Genomic DNA, 20,505 nt, shown 5'->3' with positions numbered 1-20,505 from the left:
AAAGATTTTCCTCTTCTTGCTACCATATAACTGTGAAACAGCAGTGCTTCAGCAGCCAAAACAAAAACACAAAAAACACAACAACATTAATATGGAACCAACCCCTCATTAAATTAAGAATGGCACTGCAATTAAATGGGCTCCTCTTCCTGGGCTTTGATCTAATTTTGCAACTCTTTTGATAATAGACAAGTAGGCGGACACACACATGGTATGGGAGATAGTTCCTTGAAGGAACACCTGTCATTGAGCTGAAATGTTTTGGCAAAAGCTCTCCTCTTCATGGTCCTGATGTGAGGCTGTGAGTCTTTTTGGCAGTGAGGACTCACCTATGGAACATTCACACAAGGGTTTCCACTGGCCCCATCTACACTGTCGTATAAGGCAGTTTCAGAATGCAGTTTAACTTCTTTTAACTGCATTATATTGCATGGAAACTCATATAATCCAGTTCAATACAGTTAAGCTGAATTCTGAAACTACATTTTATGACAATGTAGATCCAACCACTGCTTATGTTATACAGCACCAAGCAAAGACAGCTCTTGACTCCTGAGCTTTCGCTTACTTGAGTTTTATTTTTAGAAATATTATGATTAATTTACTTTGCTACAGTGTATTTAAATTACTGGTTTTATTGTATGGATTTTATTACTGATAGCTGTATCTTGTATCTTGGGGCCCCTGGTGGCACAGTGTGTTAAAGTGCTGAGCTGATGAACTTGTGGACCAAAAGGTCCCAGGTTCAAATCCCAGGAGCGGAATGAGTGCCCACTGTTAGCCCCAGCTCCTGCCAACCTAGCAGTTCGAAAACATGCAAATGTGAGTAGATCAATAGGTACTGCTCTGGCGGGAAGGTAACAACACTCCATGCAGTCATGCCAGCCACATGACCTTGGAGGCATCTATGGACAAGGCCGGCTCTTCGGTTTAGAAACGGAGATAAGCACCAACCCCCAGAGTCGGTCACAACTGGACTTAATGTCAGGGGAAACCTTTACCTTTTTACTAGCTGTATCTTACTATAAGTATCACAGAAGCAAATACACTTAAAGGTGATAAAACACAACACAAAAATGAGAAATTCTTATAATGGAATCCCAAGCTCATCAGTTACTTGTAGTGTTCCTTTACCTCCATAGATACAAGTCCAAGAAGAAGAAACAATATTGAAAAAAATCTTACATTTAGTAGGTCTGTTCAATAAGATTCTGAGATGGATATAGTTTAAGTTTGCTTAGAAGAGCTCCACTGAAGTCAATAGAACAATTTAAATTCTAATTTGTTATATCTGAATTGGGTTCCATTGCTTGCATCCATGGGTGTGGAGAACCTGATACCGTACATCACCTCCCCCATCCCACGAGGGAAGCATCTGCCAGCCTTCTTCTCCCCATTGTTTCAAAAGCAACATGGTAAGCCTACCATGTTGCGGTCACTGCAGTGTACACGACTTGCTCTCTCCTTTCACCATGGATCTGGTTGGAAGTAAATGTGTGTTGTGTAATGGGCTCTGTGGCCAAAGGGGAGAGACAGTGGTATACAATGGGCAAATTGCCCTGTCTGATGAGTTTGTATATAGAAATAAAATATCCAAAAACCTTGCCACAGGCTTCACCATTGCTTCCAGTATCCCTGAGAGCAGAAATAGGATGTTTGCAGTTCTCCATCTTTCAAAGGCCACACAAAAGATTTTGTAGAATAATTTACATCCATAACGTAATGTTCAGTTATAAATTAAATGGCATATTCTTTTTATACCCTCCCCCTTTTCCCAACAAATAAGTCCTTCATACTGCCTTCATAAAGAGTTGGCACTCTCTTGCATATAAATAATGGCTGGGGCTTCTCAAGGGTATCAGAAACCTTGAAGCATAAGACACCAGTAAATACAAAAAGGCAAGAGGTGGCATTGGACAGTCAGTGATATATTTTTAAGCTGCTGTGGGTGAGCCAACACTTTTTAAATGCTGAGGCTAACAAAACAAGGTCAGAAAGCTTCCAAACCGAGAACTGCAGTGGCCACAAGAGGCTGTGCTTGAGTGCTGTTGCATGAAAAGTGACTACTACTGTGAAAGCCAGCAAAGGGGCTAGTAGGTTTATCACCCTGCTACTACTATATTTCAGTATGTGTTTGTACACTTAAAAATTAATGAGCAGCATAAATAATATATTTGGTTCTTGTGCTGTCATTTTCTAAGGCCAGAGTCAGACAGACAACATTGTCTCTTTTCTATGCCTTTTCATCAAGTGTCTGATAGTCCTCTGCTTGCTGTCCCCAGAGGACAGTTGCCAATATCAGGATTTAGCAGTTGCTGACTTCTCAGTGAACCCAAGAAATTCTGGAAAAATTCAAAATATCCATACAGATTTGCTGCCAGGAAAACGATGGGGTTTGTTGGATTTGATGGTGAGGGCACGTTTTCTCACAAATCATAAAACATTTTCTTGAATTGAAAATCCTGCTTTTTTACTTTCATTATTTTATTTTTATTATTATTATTATTATTATTATTATTATTATTATTATTATTATTATTATTATTATTATTATTGGGGGGGGGGGCAAAATGCCTTTATGAACAGGCCATCAAGATATGATTACAATATTTAAACAGATAAAGCCCAGCATTCAATAGTACAATTCCAGTAGCACAAAGTGTGCTACACTCACAGAGACCTATTTGTGAACTATGAAATTAATTCTAGTTGTGCAACTGCACAACTAAAATTTGTTGAAGGGACTATAAAAATCAATGCTGTGCCATGCTTCTTATGAGATACATTGCCTCTTTATAATACAAGAAACCTTCATGATTTCACGGCTTTCTGATACTAATATTATGTTGGAATTGGGGTTAACCCACTAACAGACAGAGTCTATGTGTCCCTTGGGCCACTTTATCAAACGTTATACATTATGAATGCATTCCACTTTTACACAGTTGGTTTGAATTGGAACTGATGTGTTTAACAGTGACATACATTGAATGCTTCTAAATGTGAGGGTCACAACTAACTCCCCCAACCACTTCACTTTACTGGGGTAATATTTTATGTGCTCATAACCAGAGCACAACAAAAAGCAAAAAATCTGTACCCTGTTTATTTTTAAGATATTGTTTAGATATTCCTAAAAGTGATCGGATTTGAAGATTGCTTTGTTGTATAGTATCTGTCTTTTAATAACCTTTAACCTGAAGATGAAAAATTATAACATGCTATCTCCCTATACTGTGAGTAATGTTCCCATACTTCCACACAAGGCTGATTTTAGAATAGTATGTATGTAATGAGAAGGAATTGTTATAATTTAAAATGTAGAAAATGTGTAAATATTAAGAGAACTAATTCTGAAATAAGGCAGCTGATTGCTTGTCAAAAAATATAACTAAAAGAATTGAGAAGCCACAATGTAGCCAGACAGATAGAACATGGAATGATCAGTAGTAACTACACAGCTTTATGAACAAATAAAAATACTTCATCTTCATACAGAATTCTGAAAGCCCGGGACATTCATTGTCAACAGTTCTCATCACTGCACATTTTGGTAGCAGTGGCAGTTAGGGATACATTTCTTCACCAATTTTCTTCTCAAAGAAAGCCAGAAGTAATTCTAGCAATGCCCTTTTTGCTGTGAGAGAGCCAATGAAAGCCATTCATTTTCACAACCTATTTACAATTCAGGGGTTTTTTTCTGTCAAAATTTACATATGGATGTTTTGCAAAAGAAACAGCATATTCTGGCAGAAAATGATATTCTGCATAGAAATGTTTTCTTCATAGAAAAAGCTGTTTCCATAGCAGAAAATGTAGTTTTCTATCAAAACATGCAATTTTTGCAAAGAATAAGTTTTCAACTGTAAAAATTACCATCAGTCCAGGATTCTTTTCAACAGGATTTTTGACACATAGAAAATGTGTGCTTTTTGACAATTTGTCGAATATTTTCAAATGTTCTTTTCATACCTAGTGGTGATGATGAAGATTATATGGATGGCGATGATTAATATCATGCTGCTGAAAATGAGATGAAGTTAAGAAAATATGGCTGGCCTAAAACCATACCACAAGATTGTGCTTTAAGTGAGATATGAAATACTTTGATGTTTAGAAACTGCACTACATCTAAACAGAAAAAGATATGTCTTGCTTACAAAAAAAGTTTTTTAAAAAATAGGCTTCATATATAGTAAAGAAATATTGAATTTTTTTACAGATATTCCAGTTATCTGTATGCTCAGTTCTCTCATGATGTCTTCCTCTATGCTTGAAAGACCTGCTGGGCAAGCAATTAATCATAATAGTATACTTATTCATACAATAGCTTATGTACAGGGGTCTCCAAGCTTATGTACAATAGCTTATGTACTGGGGTCTCCAAGACTCTGTGGCGCAGACGGGAGAGCAATGAATCACTGACCAGGAGGTCACAAGTTTGAGGCCCACTCGGAGCTATGTTTGTTGTTTGTCTTTGCCCTATGTTAAAAAGGCATTGAATGTTTGCCTGATGTGTGTAATGTGATCCGCCCTGAGTCCCCTTCGGGGTGAGAAGGGCGGAATATAAATGCTGTAAATAAATAAATAAATAAATTATAATATATAGAGAGACACATACTCCTGGAAAAATATTAAAACCATGGTATTGTGAGAAAAGAGTTTGATTTTCTTAGTTGTATTGCTAATTTAACAATCATGAACAGCTTATTCACTTTGGGAAAATAGCCGACAACACTACTTCATTTTCCTAAAGTTTACCAAGGAATGACTTCACCTTTAATTGTCATTCTCATCACACTATTCACTCACTGAACATTTATATTTTCATTAATGTCTTTATATAGTTTTGAAACTCACAGTATAAAATATAATCCATATTTGTGTTAACTGCACATGAAAGTCCTTCCCTATATCTTAGTCTCAATGAATCAGAGGCATCAACAAGTCTGATAATTCAGGTGTATACTGATTATTATCCATCTGATACATCAACCCGCCAAATTCTAGAAAAGTGACCAAAAATCAAAATGATTGCATGGTGTGGCTTTCAAGGGTTTTTTTGCCCGTCCCAATTTTGAAAAACTCAAAAACACATTACACAGTTTTAAAATACTTTCTTTGGACCCTCCCCCCTTTCTTCCTTACACTAAAAGTTGAGTCTCTTCCTATTGTCTTTGTGATGTTTGTACCCTTGCTTAGTAAATATGTTTGGAAATACTCTTATCTCCCAAAGTATGCTTGTGCTCTGTCCTCACACAACAACTCTTTTCTTTCTCTCATACAAAGACAACCTCCCTCATATACAACTTATACACATACACTCGGTGGTGCCTACTGGTTCTCCTGCCAGTGGGTCAATGACTCCACACAACGTTTTCATTTAATCTTTAAAAGAGCTATCCAAAGTGTTAAAGGATAGGACAGATTACAGGTAATAGCAGAATACAGAGTGGCCTTATGAGTCCATTGAAAAGCAGCCAGCAGCCATCACTATTTACTAATTTTTCTATAAGAATGTATGCTGACTACAGTGGGATAACTCCATTCATCATTTTCCTGTACTCATCATGTTTCCTCTTGAATCTTTTGCTAGATAATTTCCATTTTAAGAACTCCATGAACAACATGCATTTAGGTGATCATAATCGCAGAAGACTCTACAGCCAGCTGCTAGGGCAAAGCTAATTAAACTAAAATGGGCTCTATACTGGAAATGGGATACAACTTCTATTTCTTTTTTAAAGATTTACTTCCAGTGTTTGTAGGGAAGATTATATGTCAGGTCCAGACCTGATAGGTAATCTTGCTATAAAACCAGCACATTCGTTAGTTGTCAGTTCCCTCCAGTCTTTACCTTTGGTAAGCAACATGTGGAAACCATTGATATACCAAAACCATAACCTGGAAAAGTTGCTCATGCTGCCAAGAGATTCTAGAGACTGAAATCCAAAAGAGACATTTTGCATATTCCATCCAGAATAAGTGGTGTTGCTCAGAGGGTGAAGGTATCTCTGTGTACAGACCATACGGGATGCTACTAGCAAAGAGGGGACAGCAAAACGACTGTCTCATCCATAGGGGTATTCTCCCTGACTCTTTACCTGCTATTGGTGGTGAGAGCAAACTACTATTCTCATCTCCCTTCCTTCTACCAGGCCTTGCCCCTGTCAGGGTCTCTCTCCTCTCTTTCTGCAGCTCCTGATGCCAATCAAATACAAACCCAATTCATAGCATTTATCTGATGAAAATCACTGATAGTGTGTATTGGGCGGGGGTGGCTGTTGCTGGAACAATTACATTGGGAAGGGATTTCAGTTTAAGGCAAATGACTCACCTTTCTTCCTGTTCATGTAATACCAGTAGCACCTGGATCTGTTCTGGGGGAAAGCACCAGACTGCTGGCTGAACTTTTTGGAGAAGTGGGGGGAGGGGTTCCAGATCCTGATGCCAACTCCTAGCCACCAGGGACTGTCTCCCATCACATAAATGGGTGACACTAACCTTACTAACATCATTTGTTAACAATAGTTATGCTAGCAATGAGACAACACTTTTTGAGTTTCTATATAACTTTATAGTTAATATACTTCCCCACAATATACACTGCAGTGCCACATGAGATATATATCAGTTTCAGACCATAAGGAGAACAGGAAATGTCCTAAAGTTGTTGGCTTATGAAGATGTCACGCTAACACAATTCTCATTAAGGGTTCCAGGTATTCAAGAGAAAAAAATAAAAGATCAACATTGTGAATTAATTGTTTTTTTCCTCATAAGCATATGGTATCATAGCTAAAACAGTGAGCAATTTAATTGGAATATAACTTAGGGATTCCCTGGCTTATTTGACAAACATTTTCACCCATAGCAACCACAGAACAAATGTTGTTCTCCATTAATAGCAATTATCAAATGGCGTTAAACTCAGATAAGTTGTATTTTACAGCCATATGATTGCATAATTAATTGTGCCTTATTTGGATTTAGATGATGACCATTACCAGGCCCTTAGTAAACTTTGTTTCTAAAAGATTTCACTCCTCACCCAGACATGGTGGGTTGTTGTTTTTATTGTTGTTAAACTAAATAACGGACACCTCAAATATCTCTCTATGCCCAAATGAGAGTGTCAGCTTTCATTAAACCTGCCACAGAAATATTGATCAAACAAATATCCAAAGTAAATCTATGCATCTCTCTTGAGATTAAGGTTTAAAAAGTTCTGTATAGGACAAACAAATTGAGTGAAAATAATTGTGTTGTATGTGTTTTAACTGCCAAACAAATCTTCTTCTAAACTGTGTGAAATATAATGCTATTTTGCAAAATGAAAGTTTAAGATTAAGGAACAGTCATAACTGTCATAAACCAAAGCAGGTGCGACCTTGTGTGTTGGGTTGAAAGGTTAACTATTTTTAAAAAATATTTTTTATTTTGGGTTGAAGGGTGATAACTATTGTAGGTCCAACAGGCCAGTCAAATGGGTTATTCTCTGCCAGAAAGGTTACCTATTAGGGCCTTTATATCTTTGTTGGAATCTTCTGCTGGCTTTTACAACATTTTTTTTCCCCAAGATGAATGGTAACATAGATATTTGACCATGGAGATAGAAATGGAGTAAAAGCCAACAAAGCTCCAGGAATGCCAAAAGAAATAAGGACTGGGTGCTATAGATTGTGCCTAGTCCAGGTTTCCCTGCAATAGCATTCCATCACAACTTTGAAAAGTCATTAAGTTTGAAGCCACAACCACAAACCTTGTCTGAAAATTCCATACTAAATTATATGTATATTAAAAACCTTCTCTATAAGCTGTAAGTCAATAGCATGAACAAACTTGTGTTCTATTATTCCTTTTTATCCATGGCCGAGAACTATGCCAATTAATATTATTATCCTAGAAATAAAATAATTTCTAGGATCGTGCAAGTGTGTGTATATGTTTGTGTGTATGTTAAAGAACTCCACATACATTACACTGAATGTGGTATCTATGCAATAATCAGAGTCATACGTTCCCATTTGTCGCTAATTCATTGGAAAGGTAGATAAAAGAGAAGTTTGCAAATGCTGCTATTTGCAAATGCAAGGGCAAACTACTTAAACCTGCCAGAGAGACACCAATAAATCTTTGACATGACCACATCAGTTTTGATGAAAGCTCATTATAGAATGGAGAACAGAAAAATGCATCCATTTTTTATGTTGTGGTATAGGAATGCGGATTTATTCCATGAATGAGAACAAGCCTGAGACACCATTCTAATTTTTATTTCTTTGATATATTACACCACAGTGGATTTACATTTTTAAAAAGTGGGTTACAAGTGCTACTTAATGCTTGACAGGTTTCTAGAAATGCTGATAAATATTTTGTGACTGCCCTCCCCACTCCCTCCAAACAACAGTGCACTACATGAAATATTTTCATTCTCTGTGCCACTTTATTGCAAATGCTCCTCACAAGATCTATTCAAGCCACAGGCATACACAAATTTTCAGTCTAAGCTGGCAACAACTGCAGGGAAATGTCCTACCGCTGATTCTTGGGTGGGTTCCCAAGTGAAAAGTAGCTCCAAGATTAAGCTGTCTTTTGGCTGACAATGAATTATTTCTTTTTTCCCAGGTGCAGCTGGATGAGTTAATACAAATCAAATAGAAATATTTTGAGATGGATTTGTTCACTTGACAAATGCCTGTTGATAACCTTTTTACCCCATCACTTTGCAACTAGATATTTGAAAATCTATCTTGTGCCAAGCAATTTCAGTCATGCTGTGAAATGTTTGGTATCTTATAGAATAAAATAGCTGGCTAGCTACAGACTTGGAGCATTATCAAGCCTTGACCTATTGTGAAGGGACAAGGGAATTGGTTCAATCCAGTGCTTAGGGCTCGAACATGTGGGAAACTCATGCCATGTCCTTGCCATCTGAGGGTAATTGTGCCAATAAACAGGTGTGCATTCTTGGTAAGCAGGAGTGACTCAAAGGAAGCTGTGGTGATAGGGGTGGTATATACTATGAGAAGACCTTCAAAATTCCACATTGGGTCCTGTGAATTTACCAAACATGGACTGGAATTAAAAATGGACCCTTTTTCACCCTCTTCTAACCAGCTCCAAGGTGATAATAAAGGACCAGAATCTCTTTGGCTATCGTTTTATTGCTCTCTCCCATTCTGTCGGGCCAAGTTTACAAGTACTGGGATCTCTCCCACAAATACTCTCTGTGGGTTAGAGTTTTGAGATGTCTTCACAGTGCTAAGCACAGCCACTGAAAATCTATTTTGGCATTATTCTAGTCCTTTCAGACTTTATATAGAGGATGATTGGGTTTTCTTCTTTTTATGTCTCTCCTAAAGGTGAATACAAAGCAAGGTGACTAATATTGATTAAGTAATAGCCAATCTTTTCCATCTAGTCAGGAAAGATATTTGCCCTTATTATCTTTACCAACTATAATCTTGATGTGATCTGCATTGTGAAGCACTCATGAAAGACTATTATAAAACTTGCAGGATTGATATTATAGTATAAATATATGCATTTTCCAATAATTTAAAGACAGCAAGCGTGCATCCGTCAGCACAAACGTTTATATATTAGGGGACTGGGGAATTCCTATCTGAAGGGAATGCATATTATTGTGGAATAGAGATGTTGAATTCTCAATAATTTTTGACTTGTTAAGGAAGAAGTTTATTGTCATTTGGCTCTTCAGGGGATTAACTCAGGATTGGCGGACTTAGAAATGTGGTTTTTATATCTGCTTCAATTGACAGCCAAAGCTCTTGTTTTGTTTCTCATTTTACCCTTTTAAAAATAGAAGGGCAAAGCCTAGCTATTAAGGCATGGGGACCAATCTCTTTCAACATGTCCAAATTCTTAACAACAAAGAAGACCAATTCAAAGAGAGGAAAAGTGGAGAGGATCTGTGTATAGTCTTTGGCTCTGCATCCCAAGACACATCTTCTTGGATGCTTGTGCCCTTCTCAGCAGAGAAGGAAGGAAGGTCTTCAAAGAAAGTAGTGCTGTGCCATTTTGGATGATGCCTCCAGGTAGCCAGAGATGCTGAAGCAGGCATTGATTCTCTCAGGGAGAGGGTGGGGAGCACTTGAGAGAAAACAGAAAGAGAGAGAGAAAGAGAAAGAGAGAGAGACCAAAGAGATAAGCAGACCTGGGGGACTTAAGGACATTTTCAAACTAAATATAGATTGCCCTTTTCCTGGCTATATAACTGTAGACATATAGACACGATACATCGAGCTGCACAGCTTGTAACCTACCAAGTTAAACTAAGTCCAACAATCATTTATGACTCAACAAGCCTCCTGCTTTCAATTCCCACCCAACACAATTACAGGTTGAGTATCCCTTATCCATAATTCCAAACCCAAAATACTTCAAAATTGCTCAGATAGTGACAACTTGGTTTACTGATAGTTCAATGTACACAAACCTTTTTACATGCATATTTTTAAAAGTATGTATAACATGTATATGAAACATATGTTGATTTTGTGTTTCAATTTGGGAGCCATTTTCAAATAATCTCATTGTGTGTGTGTGTGTGTGTGTGTGTGAGAGAGAGAGAGAGAGAGAGGTAAGGTAAGGTATAGTTTTAATTGTTTTAATCTACAGTTGTATGTTTTTGATTTAGATATGCGATATATTTTTACATAGATGTGAGGCATTGAATTTTGCCATTTATTATGTTGTAAACTGCTTTGAGTCCCCCCCAGAGGTGAGAAAAGTGGTATAGAAATGCAAATAATAATAATAATAATAATAATAATAATAATAATAATAGTAAGGGCATTAAGTCTAATTGTGTCTGACTCTGGGAGTTGGTGCTCATCTCTATTTCTAAGCCTAAGAGCCGGCGTTGTCCGTAGACACCTCCAAGGTCATGTGTCCAGCATGACTGCATGGAGCACAGTGAGTGTGATATCCAAAATAAAAACATCCCACATCCCAAATGCTTCTGGTCCCATTTTGGATAAGAGATACTCAACTATAACATCAGGGGAATCTGAAGCACTGGGCACAATACAGGATTGGTTAGTAGAGCTAGACTGATCAATCACAAATTGTGCAAATTTGTCATATATTACAGTTCCTATTTCCTTAAATTTCTGTTCTAACTATCTATGATAAATTGCAATATTTCCAAGATAGCAAACATATTTTTTGTTCATTACTACATTATGCCAAGAATAATTAAAGTGTTAAAGTTAAAACAGCAATACTTAAAACATGCTAATATGAAATGTGTGGCAAACAAGATTAAAAGCCCTCCCCAACAGGTTTCATAATATTTCTGGAATATTTAAGAGATGCATATGCCACCTTTTCCACAGTATACCTCAGGCAGATAACAACTCTCTTTGAAATAGTAGAATAAAGTAATATATTCTAAGTTTTGTATGATGCAAGCATCTATTGTCGTCAGGGAAACAGTCTAAAACCAAGTTCAATTAGCACATTAAGAATTCTGGTTTTAGTGGGTTCTTTCATGATTTTCATCTGCTTTCTAAAAATCAAGCAGTGGAGCACACTTGGCACGCTCTTTAGGGAGGGTGTTACAAATGTGTGGTGTCCATTGCTTCTCTTAACTTTTAAATAATTACCAGTCCTACCTTTTAAGACAAAACCATCCAAATTGGTTTTATTTAGGTGATGTAATGAAGCCATAGGGCTCACATCATGCAGCTAGATTGCACTCCTATTCCCACTTACCTGAGAGTACATTCTATTGAACACAGTGGGGTTTAATTCTGAGTAAACCTGTATTCAATAGTACTGTTGTTATTTCTAGCCAAAGTGAGTGAGAGTTTTGAAAATCAGAAATGGGGCTATAATTTCTAAATTACAGTGGGTGTGGAAAAAAGCAAAGCAAGCAGAAATTGATATGAAGGAAAGATCAGCAAGATCCCTTTATCTCTGACTCATTTTATTTAAGCAAAAAGGGGAAAAAGGGGGGGGGGGAGGAAAAAGGTTTTTTCTTAAATTAATCATATGGCATTGAGGGAGTTGCATTGTTTCTCCTTCCATTCTGCTGGTGGCATAGTGATCAAAGTGGTACAATGGGGACTACAGCATGCTGTGACAATGTCCACATTCACACAAGTATAGTCCTAAAGTATTTCTTGGTCAAATCCTATGGTTTGCATGGAGAAACCACATTTTACAAGACAAAAGTATACCAACAATTTTCAATATGTTGAACAACAGTATGGCAAAGTCACTTTGTGTCCTAATCCTTTACAAGGAGCAAGGAGATCCAACTGAATCTTATATATGAACGTCTGAAACCTAGGGATTGAAAGAACATTTGAAAATATTTGAATATGGTTGAAAATATTTTTTCAGTGCTGAGAAATCCTGACAAGTAGAATTTTAGACTGACAACATATTCTTTGCATTAAATTATTTTCATATACAGTAGAAATAATATATCTACATAGAAATATTATTTTCTGTGCTGAAAATGCCGTTTTCTGAGTAGAAAGTATTGCTTTTCGTGCAAATCAATCACATGTGAATTTTGCTAAGAATAAGTTCAAATTATGAATAGGCTTTGAAAAGGTTTTTCAAGAGTTTTCCACAAATGAGAAAAAGTGCTGAAATTATTTGATGATTTCTTCCAGAAGAAATGTGACTGAATGTGATTTTCCTGCTTCTTGACAGGAGGCTGGACTGGATGACCCACAATATCTCTTCCAACTCTATGATTCCAAATGTGATGTAAAATGACATCCCTAGTAAAACCTGACATTTTACTTCAATGTTCACTAGCAAAATACATTTGTTTGTTTTTAACTCCAAAATGCTATTTGAATAATTGCTGCAGGCCTCACATATGTATTGACATTCATAGCTGTAGTGTTTATCATCTTCTCTACTGAAACTCATTCATGTCTCTCCATGTGGTATAACACAGATCTGAATCATTGCTACACATCATTATTGACAATTGGTTTCACTATTCATCATATTGCACATCACAAATACTACTTCTTGCCAGTGACCCGGGGATATTCCAGCCACACTGTTCTCAATTATGCTGTTCATTTATATGAACAACTATATAGTTTTGGCCTTAGAAAAATGAGTATCATAGATGCATGGTACCACCTTGAAGAAGGTTTTGCATATGCCCTTACCACATGGTATTGATTATGGTAATTCTCTGTGAAAATCCTGTCTAGATGTGGCTTTGTAGGATTTTTGTAGTCAGAAATACATTTTCATTGTAGCATACATTTTGCTATTTGTATTGATAAATTGGTTTTCAAACAAGGCAAATCCGTCAAGTGATAAGCCATCAGAAATGTGTGTGTGTGTGTGTGTTGTGTGTGCATGCCCATGTGTGTGTAAAATGTGCAAGTACAGACACACAAACACACATACTTCAACCTGTGTGTTTCTGTTTCTTCCCCTGGAGATGTTTTTTGTTCTACTGTTGAAGTGTTCTGAAGTATTTTTTTCTCCAAAAAAATACATAATATTTATTCACAGGCTTGATTTGGACATATATAATTCCCTCTTCCTCCACTTCAACATTCTAATGCCTCATACATTTATCTTCAGGTGAGGTTTTAATGGCAACCCTTGCCAGTACTACATAGGTTTCAAATGCGTCTCCACCAGAAATCTGAAGCAAGCGTAACCAAAGTGAATGAAGAGGAAAAGAATATGTTTCATGAAACATTACCTAGATGGCTATAGTCACTCTGAAGAAATATTAACAGCATAGTACTGCAATGATAACTATGTCCAGAGTGCCAATTTGTCATCTTTGCATCATTGTACTTGGGTATTTCCTGAATAAAAAGAAATCCAAAGAAGATATGACTAGCACATAGGATCTTTACTAAACACAGTTTAACCACAATTCACATGGAGAAGCATGATTCCTCTTACTATTTGGCAAGTTTGTAGCATGCCACCAAACTACCACTTGCTATTACTGAGCCCCTCTCCCCCAACTTGATGTAAGTTTATTGTTAAACTCATTTTTATGTTCCTTTCAACTTTTATTTCAAGGTTTTTCTCCATCGCAATCTATAGTAAAATAGTTTAATGGCAACGCCAGCAACCCTCACTGATTAGTGTTCTGGAATCCTTTTATCTTGCATATGTTAGCCAAAGTGCATGCTTTTATTTTTAGAGGATAATATTGTTTCATTGTAACAAATGAGCTGCCTTGGGGAATCTGTTTTAGTTTCAAGAACACTTTAGATTGTTTCCTACTTAACACCTGAGCAGCAGTCTAGACAAGATGAAGAGACCTCTTCATTATGCGAGTGGCAGAAAGAACTTAGAAACATTAGAGGTGAGAGATAATTGCACTTTGTTTTTCTTGTTTATTAGAACACCCCCAAAATTCACAAACTTTTCCTTAAAATGCAGTGGGAAGAACTAAAGGAAATGAGAGGTGGGGAAAAAGAAATAATGACAGATTCACAGAGTACAGAGTGCAAGAAAAATGAGAAATGTGAAGAATTTCCTATTTAGACTGATTGAGTACAGTGGGCCTTTGGCATTTGCTGGGTTTGGTTCCAGGTCACCATGTGGATACCAAAATCTATGGATGCTCAAGTCTCGTTGCATACAATGGAATAGGAAAATGGTGTTCCTTATTTAAAATTGTAAAATCAAGGCTTGTCTTTTAGCATTTTAAAAGGAAATATTTTGAGGCTGTGAGTGGTTTAATCCATAAATGCAGAATGCATGGATATGGAGACTCCATTGTATACTTTTCCCAAAAGAGACAATGCTCGCCAATTCCACAGTCCGTTCACTTACAAGGGAACATAGTTGTAACGATGTCCAAGTTTGCATTTCCTGGAGGGTAGAGGTTTGATTTTGTTGTTACAGACACTTTATACATAGATTAAACGCTTGCAAATGGAGCCTGAAACCTCATTGACTCTAATCAACAGCTACTATTGATTGTAACAGATGGAATAAGACTTAGAAGTCTAAAAGTGACAAGCTGTTCCACATGTGGAGACAAGGAAGACTGAAAATCGCTGCATGAAATGTTTGCAGCAGGGAGAAAATTCTATTTCCTAGATGTAAACAGCACAGTGTATTCATAAATTGTTGCATGAAGCAAACTTCTTTTTTGCTGGTTTCATAGAACCTTTACGAAAACATGAAGTACTTTGCAAACAAGTAGGACATGAAAGCTCAGCTGGTATGCACCTGAGCTGAACTACTGAAACCAAGGCTGCTACTGCACCAAGAGCAGTGTTTGCACCTGTGACAACAACTGTTAGTGCACAATATGTTTGTGTACAATGAGTGAGCATATAAATGTACTGTATCTGCTAAGAATCCCCTTTCACCAAATGCAGGTGCTGCAAATGAGCCAGCTTCTGTTCTTAGAGGCTGGATATTGTTGCATTTGCTAGACTTTAGAAGTAAAAAACACACACAAGAAAATTGATCGTCTTCTGGGTGTGGCATTCAGTGGCCTGCTGTTTCCAAAGGAAATTGATAATTTAACAATTCCTATCCCACCTTAATATACTCAGTTTTAGTCATTTCTATGTGCAGGGAGAGCAAGGGAGTCAATTCCTCCCTGACTTCACAATCCTCCCATTTCTATGCACTTTAAGGATAAAATCCCATGAAGTATTCCTATGTCATGTAATGGGCTCTGTGGGACTCTGCCTTCAAAGTGAATACAGGAATTGGGGGGGGGGGAGGATCCTGCATCTGATGATTTATCATTAGGAGAAGAATTCTGTCCATATAAGTTAACGACACAAATTTTACATATAGCGTTCAAATTGTAGTTGCGACACAAACATAATCTCAATAGCTATTTCCACATGTGTTTTCCCACTTCCCAGTGCTCAAATACACTAATATGTTTTCCTAACCAAAGTTTATGTCTGATGTATGATGTGAGTGTGTGTGTGATTCATTCATCATTCTTGTACAAAACTGTTACTGGTATGTTATTTGGAAGTAAAGTGAACCAGATTTGCCACCAATTAATATGAACAGAAATGCAGCTTTAGCCGTTATCATGCTACTCTCCTTTTATGACAATGGTTTGAGATGCCGACATATTTATAGTATTCTTATTTGATATGTGAGAGAGAATGGCCCTGTTCTGATGTCAAGTGTTGTCTATAGATATTGTGTCAGAAAATTTAGTCATCCATACAGTAGGTTCTGTGGAAATCAAAAGGATGGGGAAAATTGAGGGGTTTTAATTAAGTCTTGAAATTGATGAGTATACTGTAAACATGACTAAGTCTAGATCAAACTGGTTGCCCATTACATACACTGCACATCTTTTATAATATTCTCTAATATGCACTAATTAATAAAATCTGTGTTCATTTTACTGGTTTTTTTATTCTCATTACCAACTCTCCCTGTTTCAGTAACAAGAAGTTTGGATAAAATAAACTTTGATATTTCTTCTCCATTTGAAGAAATTGATTTCATATTGCGTGGTTAATACATTTGTCCCCCGGTTTGTTTTTTTTGGGGGGTTTTTTTTGCATAAAGTGACTTTTGAACACAGTATACAATACACATATTTTCCTCCTACACGATGCCTGTGGAACAGTTGTCCTCCTCGCCTGCTAGTCCTGTTTCCGCTGAAAGACAGAGCTAAGGCCTCTTCCACACAGCTGAATAAAATCCCACATTATCTGCTTTGAACTGGGATATATGGCAGTGTGGACCTAGATAATCCAGTTCAAAGTAGATATTGTGGAATTTTCTACAGTGATATTCTGGGTTATATGACTGTGTGGAAGGGCCCTAAGACTCAGAGAGAATACTGGCAACAGAGAAAACAAACAGGATCCAAGTCAATCCATTCTTCTTTCTACAACATGGACTTACAATGTATTGTGATTTGGCAGCAATAATTGCAAGTATGCAAGAAACCAAATCAGATACAGAAGAAAAACACATATGAAATCTCTTAGTTTCTGCAGATGATATATGGACTATAGCATGACATTTAGTGTCATAAAGCAAGATGAACATAACTAAGAACACACCAATCTGTTGTATCATTGAAAAAACACCTCAGGCTCTTTCTGCCAAATTTATGAAGAAATGCATAATTTTGGAAACTACTGATTTAAAAAAAACTATCAGAATGAGAATCTCAACCATTTGCTCTGGACAAATTGAATAGCTTATAACTATTCCCAGAAAGTAGAGGGTTCTTAATGAAGTACCACAAACTGGAAAGGTTGTTGGATTCAGATTTTACTGCAAGTCAGGATTTACATCAGTTGGGACTTGATTAATAAACTTGCCAAACCATAGTTGAGATACTAGGCAAATATAAAACAATGCAACCTTTCAATTAAAGATTTGGCCAAAATCCTCTAAATCGCATATGTCAAACTCAAGATCCATAGGCCAAATTTCAAGTCATTTCATGTGGCTCTTCAGATGCTGGACTATAACTCATGCATTCCTCATCATTAGACATCATTGCTAGAGCTGATGGGAGTTGTGATGCAGTTTCTTCTGTTTAGTCAGAATAATGAAGCCTGAATTTAGATACAAGTCTTGTGGATATGATGCCTGACTCTAAAATGTCCTTTAACCTTTCCCCAATCTTAAAGTCACAAGTACTGTTGGCAGGGCCGTAACCAGAATATTTTGGGGGGGGGGGGTGTTGAAAATTTGGGGGGGGGTTGAACCCCTAGCACCCCTCACCCCTGCTACAAACCTGTCAATATCTGCTTGAGATAGTGCCTGGAGGGACTCTTAATGTTTTGCGTCTCATAGATTTAGCATGGGGATTTGGTTAACCAGTTAAAATTCATAAGTAAAACAGGGTTTTTTTTATAACCTGAAAAATTTCGGGGGTGGGGGTTGAACCCCTAACCCCCCACCCCCCCTCGCTACAGGCCTGACTGTTGGGTTGCAATTCCCGTTGTCTGCAATCCACATGGCGGATAATCAAAAGTAATGGAAGTTCTAACCCAATAACATATGGGAACCCAAACAAATGGGAGTAAAAACTAAAGTGCACCAAGCACTATGTATAAATATTATAGTTGGCCCTCCGTATCCAAGTATTCTCTGTCCATGGATTCAACAGTTCTTTGAAGGCAAACAAAAAGCTGACCTGGCCCTCAATGAAAATGCATTTGACATCCCTGCCCTAGATCCTGAAAGATTAGACTGCTGGCTGTTAGCTCCCTTGGAGTTCAGGCTGCAGCCACACTGTTCTGGTTACAAGTACAGTAGAGTCTCACTTATCCAACACTCACTTATCCAATGTTCTGGATTATCCAACGCATTTTTGTAGTTAATGTTTTCAATACATCATCATATTTTGGTGCTAAATTCATAAATACAGTAATTACTACATAGCATTACTGTGTATTGAACTACTTTTTCTGTCAAATTTGTTGGATAACACGATGTTTTGGTGCTTAATTCATAAAATCATAACCTAATTTGATGTTTAATAGGCTTTTCCTTAATCCCTCCTTATTATCCAACATATTCGCTTATCCAACGTTCTGCCGGCCCATTTATGTTGGATAAGTGAGACTCTACTGTATCACTTTTGGTCACTTTTTCAGTTATGTCTTCATCTCTGTGTTTGGTGTTTCAAGGTAAGCAACAACCCAAAATATTGTGCAATAGACTCATAAGGGAAGTTTCCACTTTGAAAGTGTATAGGGCAGGGAAGGTTTTGCCCAAAAAATATTTGGGGCAGGATGGCAGGACTATGGAGATATGAGGGGTGTTCCAAGGCTCATTTTGAGCCTCCAAAGTTCACATACAACTCAGGAGCCACACAACTCCCATCTCTCGTATGTCTTCCATTGAAGATGGACTTGCTCTCGCAATAATTTTAATTCCATTGTTTTGATCTACTGTCCATTATTTTATAATAACTGGTCTTTCAGCATGGATGCTTTCTTATCTAGTTGAAAGAAGCTTCTGCTATGCATTCATAATATTTGTAGCAGAGGTACTGTTAGAAGAGCTTGGAGTGTTATTTTTAAAGGCTAATGCATTAGCGTTACTTAAAAAGAAAAACACCGCCCGTTCATTTCTGCTTACCCAGGAACTAGAGATGATCATCTGTTAATTGCAGGAGATCAATACAGCGGTTAATAGAACAGCTACACAGGTCTGTTCAGAAGTTGGCAACCCAGCCTCAATTCACATTGTACTCATTACATCTCTAAATAAAAAAGGATCTTCGCTGAAAGCAGCTATGACACTTTCTCCCATCAGCAAGATAAGAGGCAGCTAATGTTTCTTCAAAGCTCTTCAAAAAGCAGGGGAGGGGGCCGTCAAGAGAAGTGAAGAAGGGATCCTTTATTAATAAAACAATTAAAGGATCAGAAACGCTCTTCCAAAAATATTCAGAACAACCTGTTCAATTGTGGAGCAGGCAAAAGGGTGAAAGCAAAAGCCACATTGTCTTAAAATACCCTAATCCTTCTTTTTTAGGGCAAAGTGGCCTATAGATTTTTATAAAAGTGAATTGATTCAAGTAGGGGACAGAAGTATGCTTATCAATGATGTTTCAAGCCATGGTACTGTGTTTAGAAAGCCAGAGATAATCCTTATAGGCAGCCAGCAAAATAAACATTTGTCATCAGTCTTAAGAGAAAGCAATCTATAATACAATTTGTTTCTGCGTTTATCAATAAACTTCCTAGCTTGAGTGTCCTTGCCAGAAAGATAATAAATACAGTAGAGTCTCACTTATCCAACATAAACGGGCCGGCAGAACGTTGGATAAGCGAATATGTTGGATAATAAGGAGGGATTAAGGAGAAGCCTATTAAACATCAAATTAGGTTATGATTTTACAAATTAAGCACCAAAACATTATGTTATACAACACATTTGACAGAAAACGTACTTCAATACACAGTAATGGTACGTAGTAATTACTGTATTTACGAATTTAGCACCAAAATATCACAATGTGTTGAAAACATTGACTACAAAAATGCGTTGGATAATCCAGAACGTTGGATAAGCGAGTGTTGGATAAGTGAGACTCTACTGTATGTTTAATGGTACAGTAGAGTCTCACTTATCCAACATTCACTTATCCAATGTTCTGGATTATCCAACGCATTTTTGTAGTCAATGTTTTTAATTTATCATAATATTTTGGTGCTAAATTCGTAAATACAGTAATTACAACATAACATTACCGCTGGGTTGCCAACTACTTTTTCTGTCAAATTTGTTGTATAACATGATGTTTTGGTGCTTAATTTGTAAAATCATAACCTATTTTGATGTTTAATAGGCTTTTTTCTTAATCTCTCCTTGTTATCCAACATATTCGCTTATCCAACGTTCTGTCGGCCCGTTTACGTTGGATAAGCGAGACTCTACTGTACTTTATATATACACACAACCTGCTGCTGCTACTTTCTTTTTCTGTAGTAGTTTGACTATGTTCTTTGTTGAATGTATTCTAGGTTAGCTTGAGTGTCCTTGCCAGAAAGAAAATAA

General features: G+C 37.1%; 1 protein-coding gene across 9 annotated transcripts in view; it reads right to left on the bottom strand.

The window, feature by feature from the left end:
* pcdh9 (protocadherin 9) overlaps positions 1-20,505 on the bottom strand; it is a 984,999-nt gene that overhangs the window by 672,093 nt on the left and 292,401 nt on the right. Inside the window, exon 3 of one of the 9 annotated variants that reach the window (XM_008106854.3) lies at positions 9,236-10,119. The exons of the other annotated variants lie outside the window; for them this stretch is intronic. Coding sequence (XP_008105061.2) covers positions 10,099-10,119 — 21 coding nt within the window. The 3' untranslated portion in view covers positions 9,236-10,098. Of the gene's footprint in view, positions 1-9,235; positions 10,120-20,505 lie in introns of those variants that run through there. 9 annotated transcript variants of the gene reach the window in all.

This window comes from Anolis carolinensis, chromosome 3, assembly GCF_035594765.1.
Source record: "Anolis carolinensis isolate JA03-04 chromosome 3, rAnoCar3.1.pri, whole genome shotgun sequence".
NCBI lineage: Eukaryota > Metazoa > Chordata > Lepidosauria > Squamata > Dactyloidae > Anolis > Anolis carolinensis.
This window is presented reverse-complemented; position numbering and strand designations above follow the sequence as displayed.